General features: G+C 42.5%; 1 protein-coding gene across 1 annotated transcript in view; it reads right to left on the reverse strand.

The window, feature by feature from the left end:
* The window catches only part of FAM3D (FAM3 metabolism regulating signaling molecule D), a 393825-nt gene that overhangs the window by 211197 nt on the left and 160899 nt on the right, over positions 1-21729 (reverse strand). The window contains exon 3 of the mRNA XM_086939065.1: positions 13354-13461. Within this exon, the coding sequence (XP_086795191.1) occupies positions 13354-13461 (108 nt within the window). The remainder of the gene's footprint in view (positions 1-13353; positions 13462-21729) is intronic.

Raw genomic sequence — 21729 nt, forward strand, 5'->3', positions numbered from 1 at the left:
TAAGGCCTCTGCAGACTTTGCCAATGCTAACCAGTGCTAAAGTGTATCTGCTCTCTCTTTTACAAATGGTGAAATTGGCTTACACCCAATTGGCACATATAATTTACTACACATGTGGTCATGGCCTGTAAATTCAATTCTACTAGTGGGCCTGCAGCAATGATTGTGTCAATCACTCTTAAGTAGCCCTTTTAAACATGTTCCAGGCCTGCCTTGGTAGTCTGTGTGCAGTATGAAACTGTCATTTCACCCTGGCAAAAAAAGCTTTTGTCAGGCCTAAACATCCTTTTTAATACATATAAGTCACCCCGAGAGTAGACCCCAAACAGCCCATAGAGCAGGGTGTGGTGTATTTAAAAAGTTGGACTGGACATATACTTTTAACTCTTACATGTCTTGTTAGTGACAAACTCTTAAATTCGTTTTTCGCTATTGGAAGGCTGCCTCTACTGTAGGATAACATTAAGTTAACTTACTTCATTTAACTAGTGCTAACTTTCAATTAGGAGCATCTAGGAGTGTTGAGGTTGATGTCTAAATAATTGTAATTTAAGACCCTCTTTAAAGATAAAGTTGGATTTTAAGTCAAAATTCTGAAAATGCCTCTTTTAGAAAGTTGAATTGCCTAGTCCTAACAATTTGGTGCCTGCAGCTTGTTCCCTGGGTGGCATTACTAGTTATATTTGAGAGTTGGTCTTTGTCTATTGCTCCCAGACAGTGAAGCAATGGAGAATAGGTGTTGGAGGATGATCTATCTCTGACTTTATGTGGGGGAGCTGTCACCTACCACACTTACATATCACAAAGGCTCTGTCGGAGTACTGTTGAAAAGGGTTTGACACTAGTCTTTTATGACCCCAGTCTTGCTGGGACCAGGGCAGGGAGGCAGGACATTCCAAGCACCTTTGGGGATGGGATCCTCCAGAACCATCTCCTAAGTGGGCGCAAGGTATAAATAATGGACCCTCAAGCCCAACTCTTGAGTACACTCCTGGACCTGTGGATACCACAGAAGGTCTGCAGTGCTTGTTTGCTGCAAGAAGGATTGACATTTTGTTGTCCTGTTATTCTGCTGCCATGCTGCCATGCCACCTGCTGCCCTGCTTGCTAAGAATGAAGACTGGACCTGCACCCCTGATTCCAGGCTGAAGTCTCACCAACGGTCAGTTGCTGACCTCCTACTCTGAGCTATAACAACATAATAAGCACCAGAGGCCTTCCTGCATCTGCTCAGCTGACCTGCTGCCTGGACCTGTCTGAGCCCTGCTGGCTTCTTTTGGAGCGAGTTCCAGATCCCAAAGAGGTGACCCTCAGGCTCTGGACCCTTGGTGTGGCATCAGTTATCTCTTCCCTCAAGAAAAGGACATTTGAGCTCTTTGCAACCACGAGCGGGCCTGTTCGCACCAAGATGTTGCTGTCAATGCCTGCTTCTCACCACTCCCTCCACCTCAAAAGTAATTCTTTGTGCTGGCCTTTTGAAGTCAACTCGCTTTGTGCTTTTAGCAGCTGTACTTACCTGAAATATTTAGAATTACATATCTCCAGTTCTACTGATTGGATTTTTGTTGTTTTAGTGTCAAATAATTTATTAAATGTAACTCTATTTTTCTAAATTGGAGTGGGATTTTTAGTGTGTTGTGGTTTCACTTTATTACTGTTTGAAGTACTGCATACATACTTTACACATTGCCTCTAATTTAAGCCTGACTGCTTTTGTGACAAGCTAACAGAGGGTTAAGCACATGTTAATTTGGGGTTTGCTTGTGTTTCACTCTGACAGAGATTGCAGTTACTGCTTGGGTAGGATTCGATCCACCTCGATCAGTAACCCAAATAATATGCTTGCAATAATAATTTAAAATTGAAAAAAGGCGTCAGTTATAAATTTATTGGAATGTAAAAAATGCTTCCTAGGAGAAAGTTGTACATAAAACAGGGTGTCGAAACAATTTTTAGTTTTAATGCCCATCATAGCAAAGAAAAGTCACACAATTGGCTTTGAATTATTGTAACTTGAAGATGTGGGGCCCTATTCACAAAGGTAAATTCCACAGTAAATGTAAGTTTAAGACTAAATTTAACGTCTTGATGCCTAACAGATATCCAGAAAGGGATCCCTGGCAGACATTTGCATGGGCAGATATTTCCACATGAGTGTGGCCATTCCAAGATTTGTTTTGCATTGAAAGTTAGTAAATACACATAGCCAAATTTGCTTGTGGGTATTCTCAACCTGCAACCAGACCCGTTTCCATCGTAGCAAAGGTCGGAAATGTACTCCAGCTTAGGGCTGGAGCAACTTTTCTTCTGGGATAGGAAGGGGAACAAATCACACACACTTTTAGTGAGAGTTCAGAGGAAGGCCTTTTCTCCCAGGAAAACATTCTTTCCTCTTGGATATAAAAATAAAACACAATTGTGTTTGCACAGTGTGTCTAAACCCCCATATGGAATTCTCCACTATCAAGTGGGTCTAGAAGCCCTTAGAAGTAGTCACATGACGTTTAGAGAATTATGTCTGTGAACTGTGAAACGCACAACCTTACAAGCTCAGTTCATGGAATGATGCTGAAATCTAAAAATTAGCAAACTGCAGATACATTTAGGCATGAATCTACAGGCACAGGTTTGCTACTTTTTTGTAAATTGGGTCCATAATTTAAACATACAGTGATGACTAAAAAAACAGTAAAGAATGCAAAGAAAAAAGTTATGTAAAGTGTGAGTCCCATTTTTTTGGCACTGAGATGCACTTCTTTGTAGGCAGATATGCACATGTGAGCGGGATAAAATGACATTACTCACAGTGCAAAGGAGCCAATGGCTGAAATTTCCTGACCCACTAGTCCCCTTAGTGTGGTGTTAAGAGTGGAAGTAAAATGTCAATGTCCGCTGAACGGACTAATGGATGAAGAGAGAAAATGCAAAACACATCTATATATCTTCTATTTATCATTTTTTTATCACACAAAGCTGGTAAGAAAAATAAAGAAGCATGTAGACCAGACATAAAATCTAGTCTTTCCTGTTTTTACGTACATTTCCCAGGTCACCATATTTATTCTGCATTCTTGGACGCATACTTGAAATGGCTGGATTTTCACAAGAGATACCAGCCAGAATTGTTAATTTTATCGTACTTGTTATGAGGCCCTTACTCTCAGCAAAGCTATCCTTCATCTAACTTGAAAAGAGGACTTTAAAAGTAGTTGATCAGTCTTCTACATTGCATTCCATTCCTCACTGAAAGTAGTACGACTTTGGACTTTCGACTCTTCATATTTATAAATATTTTCTGGGTAACATAAAATTGCTGTGTAAAATATCGGTTGCTCTGCAAGTGAGTAGCCGATTGCCTTCCAGCATGGCTGCCACTGTTCCATGAATGTTTTCTACACATCACTTGAATCAACCCCCCCCCCCCCCCCAAGGCTTTGCATCCAGGTCCCTTTCAAGTAGTAAACCCCCAACCACACACAGCAGCTTTCTGGCATGTACAGCATGCAATAGGTATCTCAGGTCCTGGCGTCACTCAGACAGACTTACTGAGTTTGTCAAACAGACACAAAACCAAAGTATAAAATGTCAGCCTATTGGCTTTCTCAAGTGGTGAGCATTCATTATATATGAAGCAGACCCATCATCTTTCTTCGAAAATTGCCAATATTTTTAATCCAATGTATATTTCAGTCATTCACACAATGTAATGCTTAACAATAGTGATTATTATAAAAATGTTTAATAAAGTTTAATTAAAAAAAACATGTCTGTTAGTATTTCTTTCAACATAATTGTTAATAATTCATTATGCGGGTTGAACATTTTTATAAAAATGACTCAGAAACATATTGTTTTGCGTTTTTGTTTCATAAAACCTACATGATCCTGAATCTTTCTTTTTACATTGTTCAAGTCACAAAGTACATTCATAAAAACAATCGAGGGTCATGCACTACAGCTGAAGAGATTAGAGCTCCAGCTAGGATTGGGTTAGTGACCCAGGAGACTCATTTTTTAACCGCATCGCTGCAGCGGTTATTTTACCCCTAAAAGCCGCGTAATTTTTCTAAAAGCCGCGTTATTTTTCTAAAAGCCGCGTAAGATGACGAGCTCAGCTCGTCATCCGCACACGCCCCCCGTGGCTGATGACGAGCTGAGCTCGTCATCAGCATCGAAGGGGTTAATGTTGTTTGGGTGGCTGCTACAATCCTTGCAGCCTCCACAGCATTACATGAATGCTTGCTAGTGCCCCTGCCCCATGTAGGACACCACCAAGGTAATCACAATAATGTAAATAGCCCTCACAGGGCATTGTGGTGTTCTCCTTCACAGAGCAGTGAATAATAAATTTGTCTCCTTTCCCTCATTTATTATTCATCTTTCTTTTTTTTTAAATTGTTTTGGTTTTGCCGGTACCCACTCAGAACACAAACATGTTTTATTTTGTTTGGGGGCAGCAGAGGGAATCCCCAGGTCCCCTGTGGCCCCAGCCTCCTCTGCATCTAGCACACACAGTGCAGTCGGTGGAGGCTAGCATTTTATCAACTAGGAGCCCTGGTGCCCACTAGGGGAACCTACAACTTGCTTTTCAGTTTTGGGCAGGAGCCCAACACCTCTTTTTTTATTTTATAGCTGTGTACCCTGGTGTCCAACCCAGGGCCTCCAAATTAGGGGGTCATTGGGGCTCCAAGGCCCCATATCCCCAGCTGGCCATACTGGGTGCTGGCAGGGGCGACACATTTCCTTTGCTCCCACTTGAGTGGTAACAAAGCTGAGTTCCCTGCCACAGAGAGTGCAGGCAGAGTATGCACACACTCTCCCGGACAGGGAACGACAGTGCTTGGTGGTAAGCTCCCTGGAAGAGTGAGAAGTATAGCTCCCCACGGGATGGGGTCCCCAAGGCAGATACCAGCAAGTGGAGGCAGGGCTGCTGCTTCCCTCATCCTTGCTAAGAAATATGGCCCTCTGGGATGAGGTCCCGGGGCTCAACAGTGGTTCTGGTAGGGGTGCTGTGTGCCCATCCCTTATTTTGTAGATATTGGGCCAGAGGGATGGTGTCCTCTGGGCTCTATAGTGGCATGGGACAGGGCTTTGCATAACCCCCCCCCCTTTAATTTGCTTTCTGAACCAGGGGAAAGGGTCCCCGGGACCCAAGAGTGGTGAGGCCCACTCACTCCCCATGATCCCCTGGCTCCATGCCCAAAGGAGAGCTTACCATATATATTTTTAAAGCACTCCACACTGGAGGTTTTTGCTCTTCCGCTGGAGTGCAGAGCCCCCATGATTTTATGGCTGCACTTTGAAGCTTGAACATAAAAGAAAAGATTCTAACACTAGTTTAAATGTTTTTATTTTAAAATGTTTTATTCAAATTAAAACGACACAAAAACCATTATTAAACATTTCAATGTATGGATTTATTAAATATATATGTGCCTAAAGTTATTGATGGATTCCTGTACAATGCCAATATGTCAGGTTTATATGTGTTGATGTGCTGACTCTTTGATAAAGTCAATAGGCCTTGAATATTTAGGTATGCCCTTACAAAAACGGACACCCTTTATATTGTTACATGGCACCGTCAGCTGTGCACAGCAGTGGGTGTTGGGTGCAGGGCCTGACCAAAGGCCAAGAACTGTGGCCAAACCTGCTGCCAGCCCCATTCCATGCAAAGCCAAAAGGAGTGCACGCCGGGTTTGGACTCCCAACCCCATGCCAGATATAGCAATCAACATTTTACTTTACATTACAATAAAAACTTAAACATTCACAGAAAATGGTTAAAGGGGTGCTATCGCTAGATTAAATTGTCAGTTAAATCATACCATTTTAAACAAACAAACCACTGAAAGTAATCAGTTATAGTTAAATATAATTCACTGAAAAAACAAAGGCTCAGATTGTACTTGTACAAAACCAGTCAAATGTAGCTGTTATCATTACCTGAGCTAACTATAACTTACACCCCTGCAATGCACTGCTTATGACCTCACATATTACATCACTAATGACATGGAAATTGACAATACTGATTACATCATAATTTACAGAACCACTCATACACCCACTCACACACCCACACAAGCACTAATACACCTACTCACACACCTATATAACTGCTCGCATACCTACTCACTATGCCATAGTACCACTCACACACTAATTCACTCAAGCATATAGCTGCTATTACAGCCCCTCACATACCCATACACCTACTCACACAGCCATTCACTCACCCATACAGCCACTCACGCATACATACAGCTACTCATTGAATCTACTTATTCGTCCAACCATCCACTCACAGCCCCACTCACTCACTCACCCATAGAGCCTCTCAACAGAACCCTCACTCACCCATACAACCATTCAGGTGACCACTCACACAGCCACTTATATACCCATTAACACATCCATAGAAGCACTCACACAACCACTCACTCACCCATACAGCAACTGTTGGACTTGGCCTTTAAGGCAGGTTCACCCCTAATCTTTTTGCTTTTAGATCTGTGATCTGTGTGGATGATTTTCTGGTCTATGCGCACTTTTTCCCTGTGTCCCAGAGTAAAGTGCATGCTTGTAGTTAGGCTGGCCTGCTCTCCCATAGGAATGCATGGGGAATGTCTGTGTCCCTGGTAGTTCCTGATGCGTGGGGAGTGCATGCTCGAATTTGGTATGTGCGAGCTCGGGAGAATGAATGCTTCGCAATGGTGTATGTGGCATGTGTGTGTCATGTGTAGAAATGCCACTTCTAGGAATTGGCATATTAATGTAAAATATGCCTGCCGTGTGATTGGCTGGAGCTGGCTGGTGAGCCTGGCTCCAGGAAGGCTGGATGGGTCTGCCCGGTGGTGAGTGTGAGATTAGCATGTTGATGGCTTGGAAGGAGTGCACCTGGTCCCTGATGGGCTTGGACTTTCCCCACACAATGCTGGCTCCACCCCCTGTAGTGCGACTGATGACCCTAGCCCTGCCAGTGAATGAAATGGGTGGTTGAGCTATCAAGGGTACTTCAAAACCAGCTGCAACTGGTTTCTCCCCCACCCTGCACCATGAGACAAAGGGATTTACAGTATAAGAATGGGCTGTGTCCCCATACAATTTGGTTCTGTTCTCTTCCAGGATCCTTGCCAGAGGGGGTTGCTGCTGTTGCTGGGGCCAGGAGGACCACCACTTGGCTTGTCTCCCTGCCTGGAGACCCAGTGTGCTGGCTCTGGGCCCAGCCTTCCCCCCCTGCCTGCCCCCAGACCCTTACTGGAGCTATACTTTTGCCAGAGCGCCTGGAAGCGCTTTAAATTGACTTATAGCGCTAGGAGCGCTTTATTTTCCTCCCTGGCGCTGGGAGCGCTGGATTTTTTCTTTAGAGCGCTGGGGAGCGATTTACTTTCCTGCCAGCGCTTAAGTGTGCCTTGTGTGCCCAGCCGGTGCCCACCCGCCAATTGCCCGAAATCGCGGCGCATAGCGAGCGCCTACCTCGCTTTATCTTTTATTTAAAAGCCGAAGCCCACCCGGCATTTCCCCGTCCTTGGATATTTAAATTATCACGAGAGACCCCACTCCTCGGATACTGAGAGCCAGCCTGCCTGCCTAAAACGGGCCGCTGCGCTGCCCGCGACGACCCGGAAATGCTGGGTCAGCCTGCCAATCGCTGCGCGGCCCGGGAGAGGCGAACCGGAAGTCCCGCCCCCGGAGCCGAGCAGCGAGGAGAGAAGCAGCCGGCCGTGCGCGAGGCTCCCGAGTGAAGGGAGAGCCCCGGCAGAGGAAGAGCCGCCCAGGAGCAGTGCCAGAGAGTTCCCGCCGACCGGTGAGTGTAGTCCGGTGTTGTTGTTGGGAGGGGTCTCCCTGAGGTGCCTTGTGGATCCCGAGTCTCCCGAGTAGAGGTTCCACCAGTTCCTTTCGTGCTCAGAGCATCCCCGGTTGACAGCGGGCCGCTCCAACGGTGCAGAGAGCCTGAGAGGCTCCACCGATCCCGGGGGCAGTTTGAGTCCTTCCAGAGCCCCGAGAGGCTCCACCCGCCATATTTGATTAGAGCCAGTAGAGGCTCGAGGGGGCAGTTGTTCTTAGAGCCTGAGAGAAGGCTCCCGCCCCAGCCCACATGGTCTTTGAGCCCACGAGGCTCCCGGCCACATTGATTTAGAGCCCTGAGAGAGGCTCTGGGGGCATTTCATTTGTTTAGAGCGCTGAAGCTCTTAGGTGCCAGTCACCTGTGTTCTTGAGCCCACGAGGCTCCAACGTTGCCCTAACTTTTCCTGCACCAGTTGCCCAGCACTTTGTGGGCAACTGCTACGTTTAGGCTTTGTGTTCCTGGTTGCCTGCGCAGCCTCCCTGACATTGAGACTCAGGGCATTCAGCCCCTTGCGAGGCCAGTTGGCCTGAGGGACAAGTTCTAGTGTTGTGCTACATGCACCCTGCGCATTGTAAGTTACTTGCTGATGTGATTCTTGCACAAATGTTCTAACCTGCACCTCTGAATGTGTTTAATGCCTCATGTGCAATTGTTTATGTCCCATTACCTTTGCTAAAAGTGACCTGCTTAGGTATTTTATGTTTTATCCCCTTTGCTAAGAGTGACCTGCTTAGAGGATTGTTTATGTTATTACCTTTGCTAAATGTGACCTGCTTAGGTGATTGTTTAGGTTTTCCTTCCCTTTGCTAAGTGTGACCTGCTTAGGTGATGGTTTTCCTTCCCTAGGTCCTGATGATAAGGTCCTAGTTCCCTGCGTCATTTTCCTACAGTGTTTAGGGTTGCGTAGGAGGTATTTACTCTTTACCAGTGATTACTGGTTGTGTGCTACATGTACTATTTTGGTGCTAGTCATTATATGTTTATGTGCTAAGTGTATACCTACAAGTATTATTTCTAACAAGTGCCTACCCCTGACAGTGGTCCATGTGGCCCTGTCCTGTACATAATCCCTTGTAAATTCTGCCCGTGCCTGTTGGCACATTGTAAAGTTTGTGTGTTATCTAATGTGTTTTTACTATAATACAAAGGCTATTTTTTATATAACCTTGTGTGGAGTTTCCTTTGTGGTGGGCCTTGGGTGTTGTTGCTGGGGTGCGTGCGCAAATACTTAGCTCATATCGCCTCCATGTTTAGCCTTGCTGCTCGCGCCACGTTACCTAGAGGGTGAGCAGGGGTTATCTTGGAGTGTAACTCCCTTGCCCTGACTTAGGAGTGGTGGTCTCTGACTGACTTTGGCATGAGCCCTGGCCAGCCAGGGATCCCGTTTCTAACAGCAACTCACACAGAAACTCACTCTCATTTACAGCCACTCACACACCCACTTAGTTAACCAAACACTCACTCAAACAGCGAGCTGGATACGGGCAGGAGTTTCTCCAGCTTCGGTCAGTGCAGGTCAGCATGGGGTGAGATGGGGAGATGTAGACAGATGACGGAATAGAATTTATTTATTTATTTAATTTTTCCTATTCCGTCAACTTCAAACCTCCTCCCGCCCACCCACGCTTACCTGCAGCGGCCACCGCTGCTCGATTCTGGTGCATTTTGCAAATAAGGACTATGGTCCAAAGACCTAAGCGGAACTCTCAGGAGCCATGTTTTTAAAGGAACGAATAAAGGAATCTTCCATTTCATCAAACACATGAGGAAGATACCTAGATGCCCAGGATCTTCAGAGTGGCTAAACATGGGCTAGCGAAAGGGGCATAGCCTTTGTCTATCTTTCTCTCCAGAGGCTACTGGTTGTGCCAATCATGTAGCAGTTTAAAAGTAAAACTCCTTTTATCGTGGATCTTAACTTACCATATAAAAATAGACATTTTAATATTGTGAAGCCATTTCTGTTCAGAAAACACAGGAAATCACCTGTAAAGGGATTTACTGACGTGCAATATTTCACAATGTGAGTTAACAATATTACATGAACAGAACACTTCCCAGTGGCATAGTGGGGTGGTGTGCATAGGGAGGTGGCAAACAGAAAGAGAAGGATAAAACTTGCTGTGAGTTTCAAGCTGGACTATATCTAGCATAGTCCCCTGAACTGCCACCCATGTCCCCAACTGGAGATGTGTTGCTATTACTCAGACAATGGAAGTGCACTTCACAAAGTGTACTGAAAGCACCGTATGGAAAATACATAATGAATGAAACATGCCTTGGAAGCTTGTCTAAAGCTCCACGGATAGTTTGATGAGCGCTGTGTTTTTACTGCATGCTGAACTTTTGACCTTCCATAAACAGCTCTCTGTAACAATTTAGTACAATGAGACAGGAAGTACTTTAACTATCCGGCACTAAAATGCTTGCTATGTGCAATGTTCAGTACATAATTAAATTTCATTTTTATTATTGATATTTGTTTTCAATTACTGTGTTGCTTTTCTATATTTTACCCCAAGGTCAAATTAATGGCAATAAAGTTTTCTATTGCAGAATATATATATATGTGTTGAAATGGATTTGCGACTCTGTCATGATTTTGGAAAAAATCTAAATACAAAATGCTTTTTTCCCTGCTGGGTTCCCTAGGGGGCCCCAGGACCAGGGATATGGGGTCAGGGCATTCTACCCTGCCCCCTTTTCTTTTCATTTCAGTTTTTTTTGGATACTCTGCTGAAGCGAGTCCCAAGATGGCTGCCAACACTTCCTGATTGAAGTAATAGCAGGGGGACTTTCGGATCCTCAGAGGATCTGCTTCCCTAGATATACAAATTTGGATTTCAGTTAATACCTGAAAAACTACTGAACGGCTTTACACCAAATCACAAAAAAGCATGTTTTCTTGACCAAGAGCTCCCTTTCTGCAAACTTTGGTGTCATTCCATTCAGCGGGTTGGGCTGTAGTCATGTCTAAAATCCCTATGGGAATTAACATGGAAAATGCCCTTTTATTTACTCCCCTTTTTCTCGACCGCTGCTTGATGGATCACCCAAAACTTTCCATGCACAACAAGACCCAGCTTGACACTTTTTTGGGGAAATTTCATGAAGATTCGTCAAATGGTGCCACAGATATAAGCAAGTCAAGTCACTATACTTTTTTGGGGATTAAAAACCATTAAAGTGTACATAGACATATCCTTTTTGTACATAAAATATAATGGCATACAGATGTAATTATTCTCTGAATAGTCTGTCAGCCACACAAATATCATGTGTAGATGTTCTGATTAAAATTAATAACTAATCAATTCACTACATGTTAAAATGTCAAGCCCATCTTCTTATGTAAAAATCCAAATATCTGGCAAAACTAAAAATTGTATGAAAGGATGTGCCACATTTCAATACTCTCAAGGATTCCTCATGTTTCCTAAATCCCAGATTTTTAGAGAGTGGGCAAATCCATTTCTTTCTCTTCTTGTCATCAGCCATGCAAAAGAACAAGTTATGTGCAGCATTTTCCATTTGACCCAAAGTGCAAATTTCTTCATCAGGATTACTACCCAGCTTCCAATTGGAGGTTTATACTCTAATTTGAAGAATTTCATAAAGAAATTTTAAGTACAATATTTTTGCCAAGTGAGATTAAATCGTGAAACAATGCCCAAAAAAGTGGAATGGGGGCTGGGTTGGGATACACTGACCCCTTATCTCTGCTAGTGTGGTCTCGGAGGGACCCTCGCCTGGAGCCAAAAGTGTTTGTTTTTTAAAACCTTCCTACAAATTTACAGAGGACCCACAAATCCATTGCAGAATAAAGAAAGAAAACGATGTGCAGGCTCCTGCATTTCTTTCGAAAACTTCCCCAGGGTAGCTAGGGCCCGGGGGCAAAGGTAAGTTATTTTTGGGGGGAAGGGGCACCTGGTAACTCAGATTCTCTGAGAGGCCCCAGGAACCATATCCCCCAGGGTCAAGGTAAAAAGAGGGAGAGTACCTCATGTATTAAAAATGTATTAAGAAGAGAAAGGGGCCGCACAATCCCCCTACGCAAACCAAAAATGGTCCTGTAGACCCCATTCCCAGGTGCCAAGTAATTAAATAAAGGGAGGGGGTGCATGGCCCCCATCCTGGAGCACACTTAGGCCCCAGGGACTCCAACTTCTGGAACCAAAAAAATAACTTAAAGAAGAGGGGAGCTGTGTGGACCCCCTCCTTGAGCCTTTAAAAGGGGCTACGGCTCCATCCCCCTTGGCCGTCACTAGTGGGACATTTAAAAATGCTCCCTCCAGCTCAGAGCAGACTTGTGTTCTGTTTTCCTGCCCTCATTGATGAAGGCAGGGAAACAGAACACATATTGCCCTCCCCCCCCCCCCCCCCCCCCCCCCCCGGAGGGAGCATGCATAATTAGCTGCTCCCTCCATGCAGGAACAATGCCTGCTCCCTCAGCATATGGGGAGCACTGGGACCATGGGAGACCTGGGGCTCCCACCCCCACAGCCCCCAGCATGGTCCTTGGGGGGCACCAACCTATACATAATGGAGGCTCTGTGGGATGGGGTCTCCTGGGAAAAAATAGGCTTGGGTGAGGGGGCACTGCTCTCTCCTCTTTTAAAAAACACACAGTCCCAAGGATGTGGTCCCTGGGGCCCAAGAAGACTCCTGGAGGGATATAGTGCGACCCATTGGCCATTTTAACTTAATTTGGCCCTGCTTATCTCAATGTAACTATAACAGGCACCCTTTCCTTGCACTGCTAAATACCCCATGTATTACATCCCTCATTACATCTTCTGTGACATCTTTGATAAAAATCACTGCAATATTTGTGATAAGAAACGTTTGCATGGTGGGGGCACACGTTCTAGTTACCTTAGGGCACAAGTTATAGATAACTGTACCTACAACTATTGGATTTCATTGTTTTTAGAGTTTAGAACGTTGCGTTGTGAACATTTCCTGTAACTATAACATTACTACAACCTTTGGTTTTTCGGATTTTCAGTGAATACAAATAAATAATGTGCGTGTGTGTGTATTTACTATATCATTTAAACAAAATAACTTACCTGAGTGATAAAGTACTGCGTTGTAAAGGTACCTTTAAAATAGGCTACATTGTACTTACTGGCATGGTAAACACGGAATGGTAAAGCTGTTTTGTAAGGGTGACATATCTCCATGTGGTGTCATCCCTAATGAACGATAAAAGTCTCCTGTCTTTGGCCACACCACTCTAATTAGAAACTTTACGTTTATCCAAGCAACACTTTTGTATCAAACTAAGTTGCCTAAATTAACATTAAAAACATAACAATTTGTTGCTGTAACACTAAATGACCTTTGTAACATTAAAAGGCCATTTTGATTAAAGACGGAGCGGGAACTCTGTTGCACTGGTGCAGAAACAGACCTCCTGCCGAAAGTTTACTTGGCCCCCAAATATACTATTTAAAACTTCTGATTAACACGTCCTATGATTACTAAAAAAATCTTACCGAAAACTCTTCTGAGTTGGTCCGATTTCAAATATGTTTGAAAATATGTACGTGTGAGCATCCATGTTGCAATTAATGTGATCAGAACCATCGCCAGGCGAAAAAGACCTGAAAGAAAAGTATAGAACTTTTAAAAATCATGCGAAAACCATAGCATAAAGCAACAATGTGACAAAGCAAATTGCACACAAGGCCAGATATAACTAACAAGCAGGGCGTAGATAGTGGGTGCACATTGCAGCTGCCTGTCATTTTGTGATCTGACCTACTGACCTATATGTACTCGAATAAAATATCCAGTAATAGGGTGACACAAAAAGACCTGCCTGTGAATATTAATTATATCGAACAACAAGTGGTCCTTGGACTCCATTCTTATCAGTAAATCTCAAAACGTGTTTTAATCCAGTTTGCATGCAGAAACATATTCGGCATATAATAATCAATATACAATGTACCTTGTGAAAAGAAAAATATAGATACCCACTGTTTCAAACAGAACTGTCTATTTAATTCACAGTATCAGAAACACATGTTAGGACATACAGCCTGATTCATGAAAGACCCGTTTTGCGAGTCTTTAATAGCGATTCATAAGGAATCGCTATTACAGGCTCGCAAAGCGGGATTCATGTAGGAATCACAAATAAAAATGCGATTCCTACATATTCCTTATTTGCGATTAGCAAATTGCTAATCGCAAATAAGGAATAACTCCCCATTCATTCCTATGTGCCAAAAGGCCCTTAAGAATGAATGGGGAGTATTCCTTATTTGCGATTAGCAAATTGCTAATCGCAAATAAGGAATAACTCCCCATTCATTCCTATGGGCCAAAAGGCCCTTAGGAATGAATGGGGAGTATTCCTTATTTGCGATTAGCAATTAGCTAATCGCAAATAAGATAGCGATTTAAAGGGTGCCAGGGGTGTCCAAAGGACACCCTGTAGCACCCCTTAAATGCAAATTTAAACAGGTGTTGCGCACACACATGTCCAAAGTACATGTGTGTGTGCAACATGCAATTTAGAAAAATGCTTTTAAAAGCATTTTTCTAAGTTTTCGCTATTTACCACAAGGTTTGACCTCGCGGCAAATAGCGGGCCGAAATTGCGAATTCGCAATTTTTGAATGGATGATGAATTGCATTTAAGGAATCTCAAATAGAGATTCCTTAAATGTAATTCCTCGCAAAATAGCGAAATCCCTATTACTGATTTTTGCATTTGAGATGATGAATCCCAAATGCAAAAATCGCACTCGCAAAGGGCCAGATTCTCAGATTCTGGCCCTTTGCGAGCGCTATTCAGCGTGATGAATCAGGCTGATAGTTATATAGTTAGATATAGGGAGGTTGCTCTAGAGGGGAGGAGGTAAGTGAAAGTGTGCTCTAGTGCGTGATATAAAGGACAAGAAATGAAGGAAATTCAAAAGTGGGGGGAGAAGTTTCAATGATTTAACATAAAAACTAAACTGGTTAGAACATTAGCCCCAGTTGGTTGAGGTCTGTCCATGTAAACATCATTCTTTTATTCAAAACAGATTGTATGACGTTGCAGAGAAATGTATCATCCGTTCGAGGGACAGGGTGGTGGGGTCTTATGGTACAGGCCTTTGTAGGGGGTAAAAGTCGACGTTTCGACCCGTCTAAGGCGTGTGGGTATTTTGGAACCTCTGCATGGAGGTCTTCCTCATGACAGGGGAGGAGTGGGACAACCTACAGAAGTAATGGTGAAAGATAGTATCAAGGATGACAGTGGAATCTAAAGGGTATCCCAGTTACTGACCTGATTTACATGCCTGACGTTGGAAGGCCCTACTGCCAACTCCCACGAGTGAACAATCTGTGGAATCAAGGTGCATACTTTAGATGGCCCATAGTGAATCAGGGTTGCAGACTACTTTAGTGATTAAGTCGATGTCCTCACACACTTACCCGCATCACACTCGTGGAAGGGGTAGGCCACAGCCACTGTAGGTGGTGGGCTGGTGTGTATTATTCTTACAGGAATTGTATTAACAATGAAGGCTCGCTCCGGATATATAACGCCGGTATCTGATGAAAAAATTACCCTGTTATGCCCTGAAATAAAAGTGAGGCATATTTTAGAATCCCAGTTGAAAAATGGAAAGCCGAGCAAAGACGAGCAGGGCCAGACTGGCTATCGGGCAGTTTGGAATGCGGCTGAGCTGGGGGCTGATTTCGTTCATGGAGACCTGCGTGTGCTAAACGAAATTCGTTTTGCTTTAATTATTTCGAAGCACACGCAGGTCTCCATGAACGAAATCAACCCCCACTGCAGTGATCTCAGCCCCCAGCTCGGCAGCATTCCAAACTGCCCGGTAGTCAGTTCGGCCCTGAAGACGAGCGATAGAGGCCTAAGCTCAGGGCCATTACAATACCTTTTTTTGAATGCCCAAGAAGACCTCCGGGGATCATCAGCGGCAGGGGACTGACTGCCGTAGAGATGCCGTTTATAAAGCAGACACAATACGTGGGTATGTTACAGGCTGCCATGCACGTACGCCGCGAGGAGAAGAAAGGCTTCCTACCGGACCCAGTGAAATAGACATAGAAAGCGCGTGGCTCAAGAACACTATTGGGCATGATTTACACCACTTATTTCTAAGAAATTAGTGCACGGACCAATGGCTCCGTGAAATTAGCAGGGTGCTGTACAGTGGCATTTACAGTACATGTTTAAACCACCGAAGATACAATCGCATACAACCCGGGAGCAGCAAAACCAATAGGTATAAGCTTGCACAGGACATGCACTCGATACCTCAATACAATGTTAAAAAACGGGAAACATCCTTTACAACGCAACTTTTACCACGCAGTGCCCTTACGACGCAACTTTTACAATGCAAACCATTACAACGCATTGCGCTGGTGGGCGCTCTAGGATAGGGAATAGGTTTAATTTACTATCCAACACCTTCCCTACTATCCACGAGGACTGGAGTTAAAATAGTAAATTAAACTATTCACTATCCAGGGCCCCAAAGCACTTTGCGTTGTAAAGGCATGCGTTGTAAAAACCGCGTTGTAAAGGCATGCGTGGTAAAAGCATGCGTTGTAACATCATACATCCTTAAAAAACAGACTTATACATAGGTCACACGTTGTAATTGCGAGTGGCAATCACAATGGGTATGTAATGGTACTTAATTAAATAAGGTATAACATAGTAGTGTAGCAATTGAAGCATTTCTCTCTTTGTAATACATGTAAAGGGGAGAGAGAGAGACGGTAAACAGTCAAAATATCGATTCCAAAATATAGAATGGACATAATATCGAAGTAAAAATATAGAATGGACAAAATATCGAATGGACACAATATAGTGGTTAAAAATATCGAATTTAAGGTAAGTAATATCGATTTTCAAAATATAAAAGTCAAATTATCGAAGTATACAATATAGGTATTAAATATATCGATTTTTTAATAATATCAATTTTTTTAAAGTGTTTTGTATGTTAGTATATGTGTGAAAAGTGTATATTAAGTTTTTGTAATGTATGTTTATTGTATTTTAAGTAATGAATTTTATGTTGTTTAATTTTTGCGTAATTTAATTCTGTAGCGGGTTGTGGGTTTATAGGGGAATAGGGTGGGAAGTAATTTAATTGTAATTAATTAAATATTTATATTTATTTATTGGTATTCATTTTGAAATTATTGTTATTTTTTAATTGGTAATTAATTTTTATTAATTGCCAATTCATTTGTATTATTGATTAATTGTTAATTATGTTAATTTTCTAAATGTATTTTCTGTAGCGGGTTGTGGGTTTATAGCGGAATAGGGTGGGAAGTAATTTAATTGTAATTAAGTAAATAATTTTTTTCATTTATTGGTATTGATTTTAAATTTATTGTTAATTAATTTTTAATTGCCAATTGATTTTTATTAATTGGTAATTATTTTGTATTAATTAAATATTTGATAATTATGATAATTGTATTAATGTATTTTCTGTAGTGGGATGTGGGTTTATAGGGGAATAGGGTGGGAAGTAATGTAATTGTAATTAATTACATATTAAAAATACTTTTTGTGTATTGATAATTAATTTACTGTAAATTTTTAATTGGTAATATTTTTTATTATTAATTAGTTTTTGTTATTGAAAATTAATTAGTTGTTAAATAATTATGAATAGGTTATTAATTTTTAATAACTAATATGTAGTTGTATTTCTAATTAATTATTACATAATATTAAATTGGTTATTAATTTCAATTAATGTTTTATTGGTATTGATATTTAATTTATTTTTAATAATATATTAAATCATTACTTTCCCTACTGTTAAACTCACTGGAGTGGGAATAGTAATTTTCACCCTCCCCCTATCCAACGCTTTCCCTACTGTTGCACTCTCTGGAGTGGGAATAGTATTTTTTACCCCTACGCTATCCAACGCTTTCCCTACTGTTGCACTCTCTGGAGTGGGAATAGTAATTTTTACCCCTATGCTATCCAAAGCTTTCCCTACTGTTGCACTCTCTGGAGTGGGAATAGTATTTTTTACCCCTACGCTATCCAACGCTTTCCCTACTGTTGCACTCCCTGGAGTGGGAATAGTAATTTTTACCCCTACGCTATCCAATGCTTTCCCTACTGTTGAACTCTCTGGAGTGGAAATAGTAATTTTTACCCTCCCGCTATCCAACGCTTTCCCTACTGTTGCACTCTCTGGAGTGGGAATAGTAATTTTTACCCTTATGCTATCCAACGCTTTCCCTACTGTTGCACTCTCTGGAGTGGGAATAGTAATTTTTACCCCTACGCTATCCAATGCTTTCCCTACTATTGCACTCTCTGGAGTGGGAATAGTATTTTTTACCCCTATGCTATCCAACGCTTTCACTACTGTTTCACTCACTGGAGTGGGAATAGTATTTTTTACCCTCCTGCTATCCAACGCTTTACCTACTGTTGCACTCTCAAGAGTGGGAATAGTAATTTTTACCCTTACACTATCCAACGCTTTCCCTACTGTTGCACTCACTGGAGTGGGAATAGTATTTTTTACCCCTACGCTATCCAACGCTTTCCCTACTGTTGCACTCTCTGGAGTGGGAATAGTAATTTTTACCCCTACGCTATCCAACGCTTTCCCTACTGTTGCACTCTGGAGTGGGAATAGTATTTTTTACCCCTATGCTATCCAACGCTTTCCCTACTGTTGCACTCACTGGAGTGGGAATAGTATTTTTTACCCCTACGCTATCCAACGCTTTCCCTACTGTTGCACTCACTGGAGTGGTAATATTAAATGTTACCCTCCTGCTATCCTACGGTAAAATATTGTACATTTTTTATTAATAGTTTAAATTAATTATATCCTAATTTTAGGGTTATTTGAATATTTTTAAGTATGTTGTAGTTAATTATATTTATTATTTCATTAATTTTAAATTACTTTTAAGACATTTAAAAAAATTCGATATTTTGACTGACTATATTTTTTACAGACTATATTTTGGATTCGATATTTTTGTACTTACCTGTTTGTAGATAGGAATTCGATATTTTGGCATTCTATATTTTGGTGACTATATTTTGGTAAGTCTATATTTTGTCATTCTATATTATGTCAGTGATCCAGAGAGACAGCCTTCTCTCACCTACACTGCTTCATGTCACATGCACACCCCAGCACATCATCTATCTAAGCCAATCCTGGAGCTGTTACTCCTGTTACAGCAGCACCAAGATTGGCTCGGGTAGCGACCTTACTGCTCATTACTGAGACCGGGGCCTATAGCTTTAAATCACTAATGCAAAGACTCTGAGAGTCTAGTGCGCATGCTGGGCTGCCCGGACAAAGGCTGCAGTCCAAACTGGCATGCGCACTTAGATCGAGCTGCACTAGCTGTGACGATAAGAGGGTGTCTATCAATCTAGTTAACCCCACCCCCTCATGCTCTCAATACATGCATAAATGATTACTACTTCACTAATACTCAAATCAAATTAGGGGATTGGAGCCAGGGCAGCCAAAATATGACTCAGGAAATGCCCCAATGCCCTAAGAATGGCACCGCCCCTGGCACTAAGACATTCCTTACTTGGCAGTCCTTGTTTTCCCGATGCTGAGGCTTCTGACGCTGTCTCTCCTCTCCCGTGCTGCCTTTGGAACTCATGTCAGTGAGGTTCGCTGACACGACCGGTTTGCCAATCTTTGCCTCCTTTCCCTAATTCTAACTCTGACTCTACTCTATCCCTAAACTAAAGCACTGTTCCGAACTAACCTACTGCCTTTATTGGTAGTAAGAATTTTCCTTTGTTTAGCCACCTTTATGGACTCTGTGGCTAAAATACTTGTTTCCAGATTTCTTTGTAAGACTTTATTTTGATCTACCTCTACTAATGTGTAGTTTTAAACAACATTTTGTAATTGCTGATGTAGTCTCATGAATTATTACTAACGGCTAATCATTGCATTCAATTACAAATTGTTTAATACAATAACCAAATTGGACACTTATAGTCTGAGTCTTCTTTAATTCGTGACTTCAAATGTTCTTTCCACATTGACCATGCATACCATAATACAGATTCTAATGCATACCGGGGACAGTCATAGATTATTCTCAGAGCACATATTATTATTATTAGTTTATTGTTTAGTTAGTTAAAACCATAACAATTTTACACACAACAATTTCCTTCATTCAAACATTTTTAAAGTAACATTTTTACAATAAAATAAATCATCATAAAAATATGCAAACAGCATTAAAATCAGTGTTTATGACCAAGAGTTACATCTGTAAGACTCTTTGACCCATACTGACAAACTGCACTGACAGTTCAACTAAGGTTTGTATGATTTTGGCCCAACTCAACTTCCTTAGGAGGCTCTGGATTCCCATTGTCATCTTTTCATTTACAGCATGATCTTGAGAGTGATATATTGAAATTAAATTTCCAATCTGTGAGTTGGCTACTAATTAAATTTGTCCTCATTGGGCAGTCAACAAGACAGAGACACCCTAGTTCTCCGCCCCTCAATGCAATGAGCAAGCTTCATCGGAGGACTAATGCCTCATTGGGTGTGAGTAGATACCAAGAAGTAGAAAACTGTGTTCATTAAAATTGGGCCCCTGTAAAATGCTGCACCACATGCTATTATCACTTAAAATAAGCATGCACCTGCCCGTACATTATGCAGATGCATATGTTATGTTATGTTATGTTATGTTATGTTATGTTATTTTTGATTTCTATAGCGCACGGCTACTCAATTGGAGTGTCCCGGCGCTTTTTATTGGCAGCTTGTAAGCATAAAGACATAACACAGTGGGATAAAAGAAAAACAACAAAACAAAGGAAGGAGCATGCTAAGGGGCAAAGAGCCAAGTTTTAAGGACCTTCCTAAAGGTCAGCAAATTAGAAGTACTATGTAGAGCAAATGGCAAAGCATTCCAAAGCTGCGATGCCTTCAGCTTGAAGGAGCGACCCCCTACGCGGGCCCTCTTTACTCGAGGGACCACCGCAAGGAAGAGAGATTCGGATCGCAGAGATCGGGCCGGGCAATAAAAGGTAAGCCTCCGTTGCAGATATTTCGCGCCCGAGGCATAAAGAGCCTTATGAGCCAGCGTCAACGCCTTGACAACTATCCGCTTCCGGATAGGCAGCCAATGAAGCGACTGCAAAAGGCCGGATGCTCTGGCTCGCCTGTGAAGGCCGAAGATAGCCCGAGCAGCCAAATTCTGCACCACCTGAAGGCGCTGTAGTAGATACTCCGGTAGGCCCAGATATAGGACGTTGGAATAGTCCAATCTGGAGCCAATTAAGGTCTGCACAGTGATCCTCCTGTGCTCTTCTGAAAGCAAAGGAAGAAACTTCCGGAGCATCTTCAGGAGGCCAAAACATGTTCCCGTAAGACCGAGGATCTGAGATCTCAACGTCAGACCATTGTTGATCTTAATTCCCAGATTTTTTGCCTGCTGGGAGGAATGTGCAGGAGGAAACATATTAATCAGCCACCATTCCTGCCAATCAGGATCAGAAGTACAACCGAAGAAGAGTACTTCAGACTTATCTGAGTTGCATTTGAGGCTGTTCAGCTGGAACCATTTGAAAACAGCCCCAAGGCACTCACGAATACTCTCTCTGTCAAACTCCTCTCCTTTCCCACACATAAAGAGGAGCTGGGTATCATCGTCATAGGATACGATCTGGGCCCCCAAGGACTCCGCCAGTGCCGCCAATGGAGTCATAAAGATGTTAAAAAGAGTCGGACTCAGCACAGAGCCCTGCGGGACTCCGACTCCCAAAGGCGGCATCACGGCAGAGCTTGAGTAGGCCCAGACCGTTTGTCGACGGCCCGCTAAGAATGATCTAAACCAGC

Source organism: Lissotriton vulgaris, chromosome 9, assembly GCF_964263255.1.
Source record: "Lissotriton vulgaris chromosome 9, aLisVul1.2, whole genome shotgun sequence".
NCBI lineage: Eukaryota > Metazoa > Chordata > Amphibia > Caudata > Salamandridae > Lissotriton > Lissotriton vulgaris.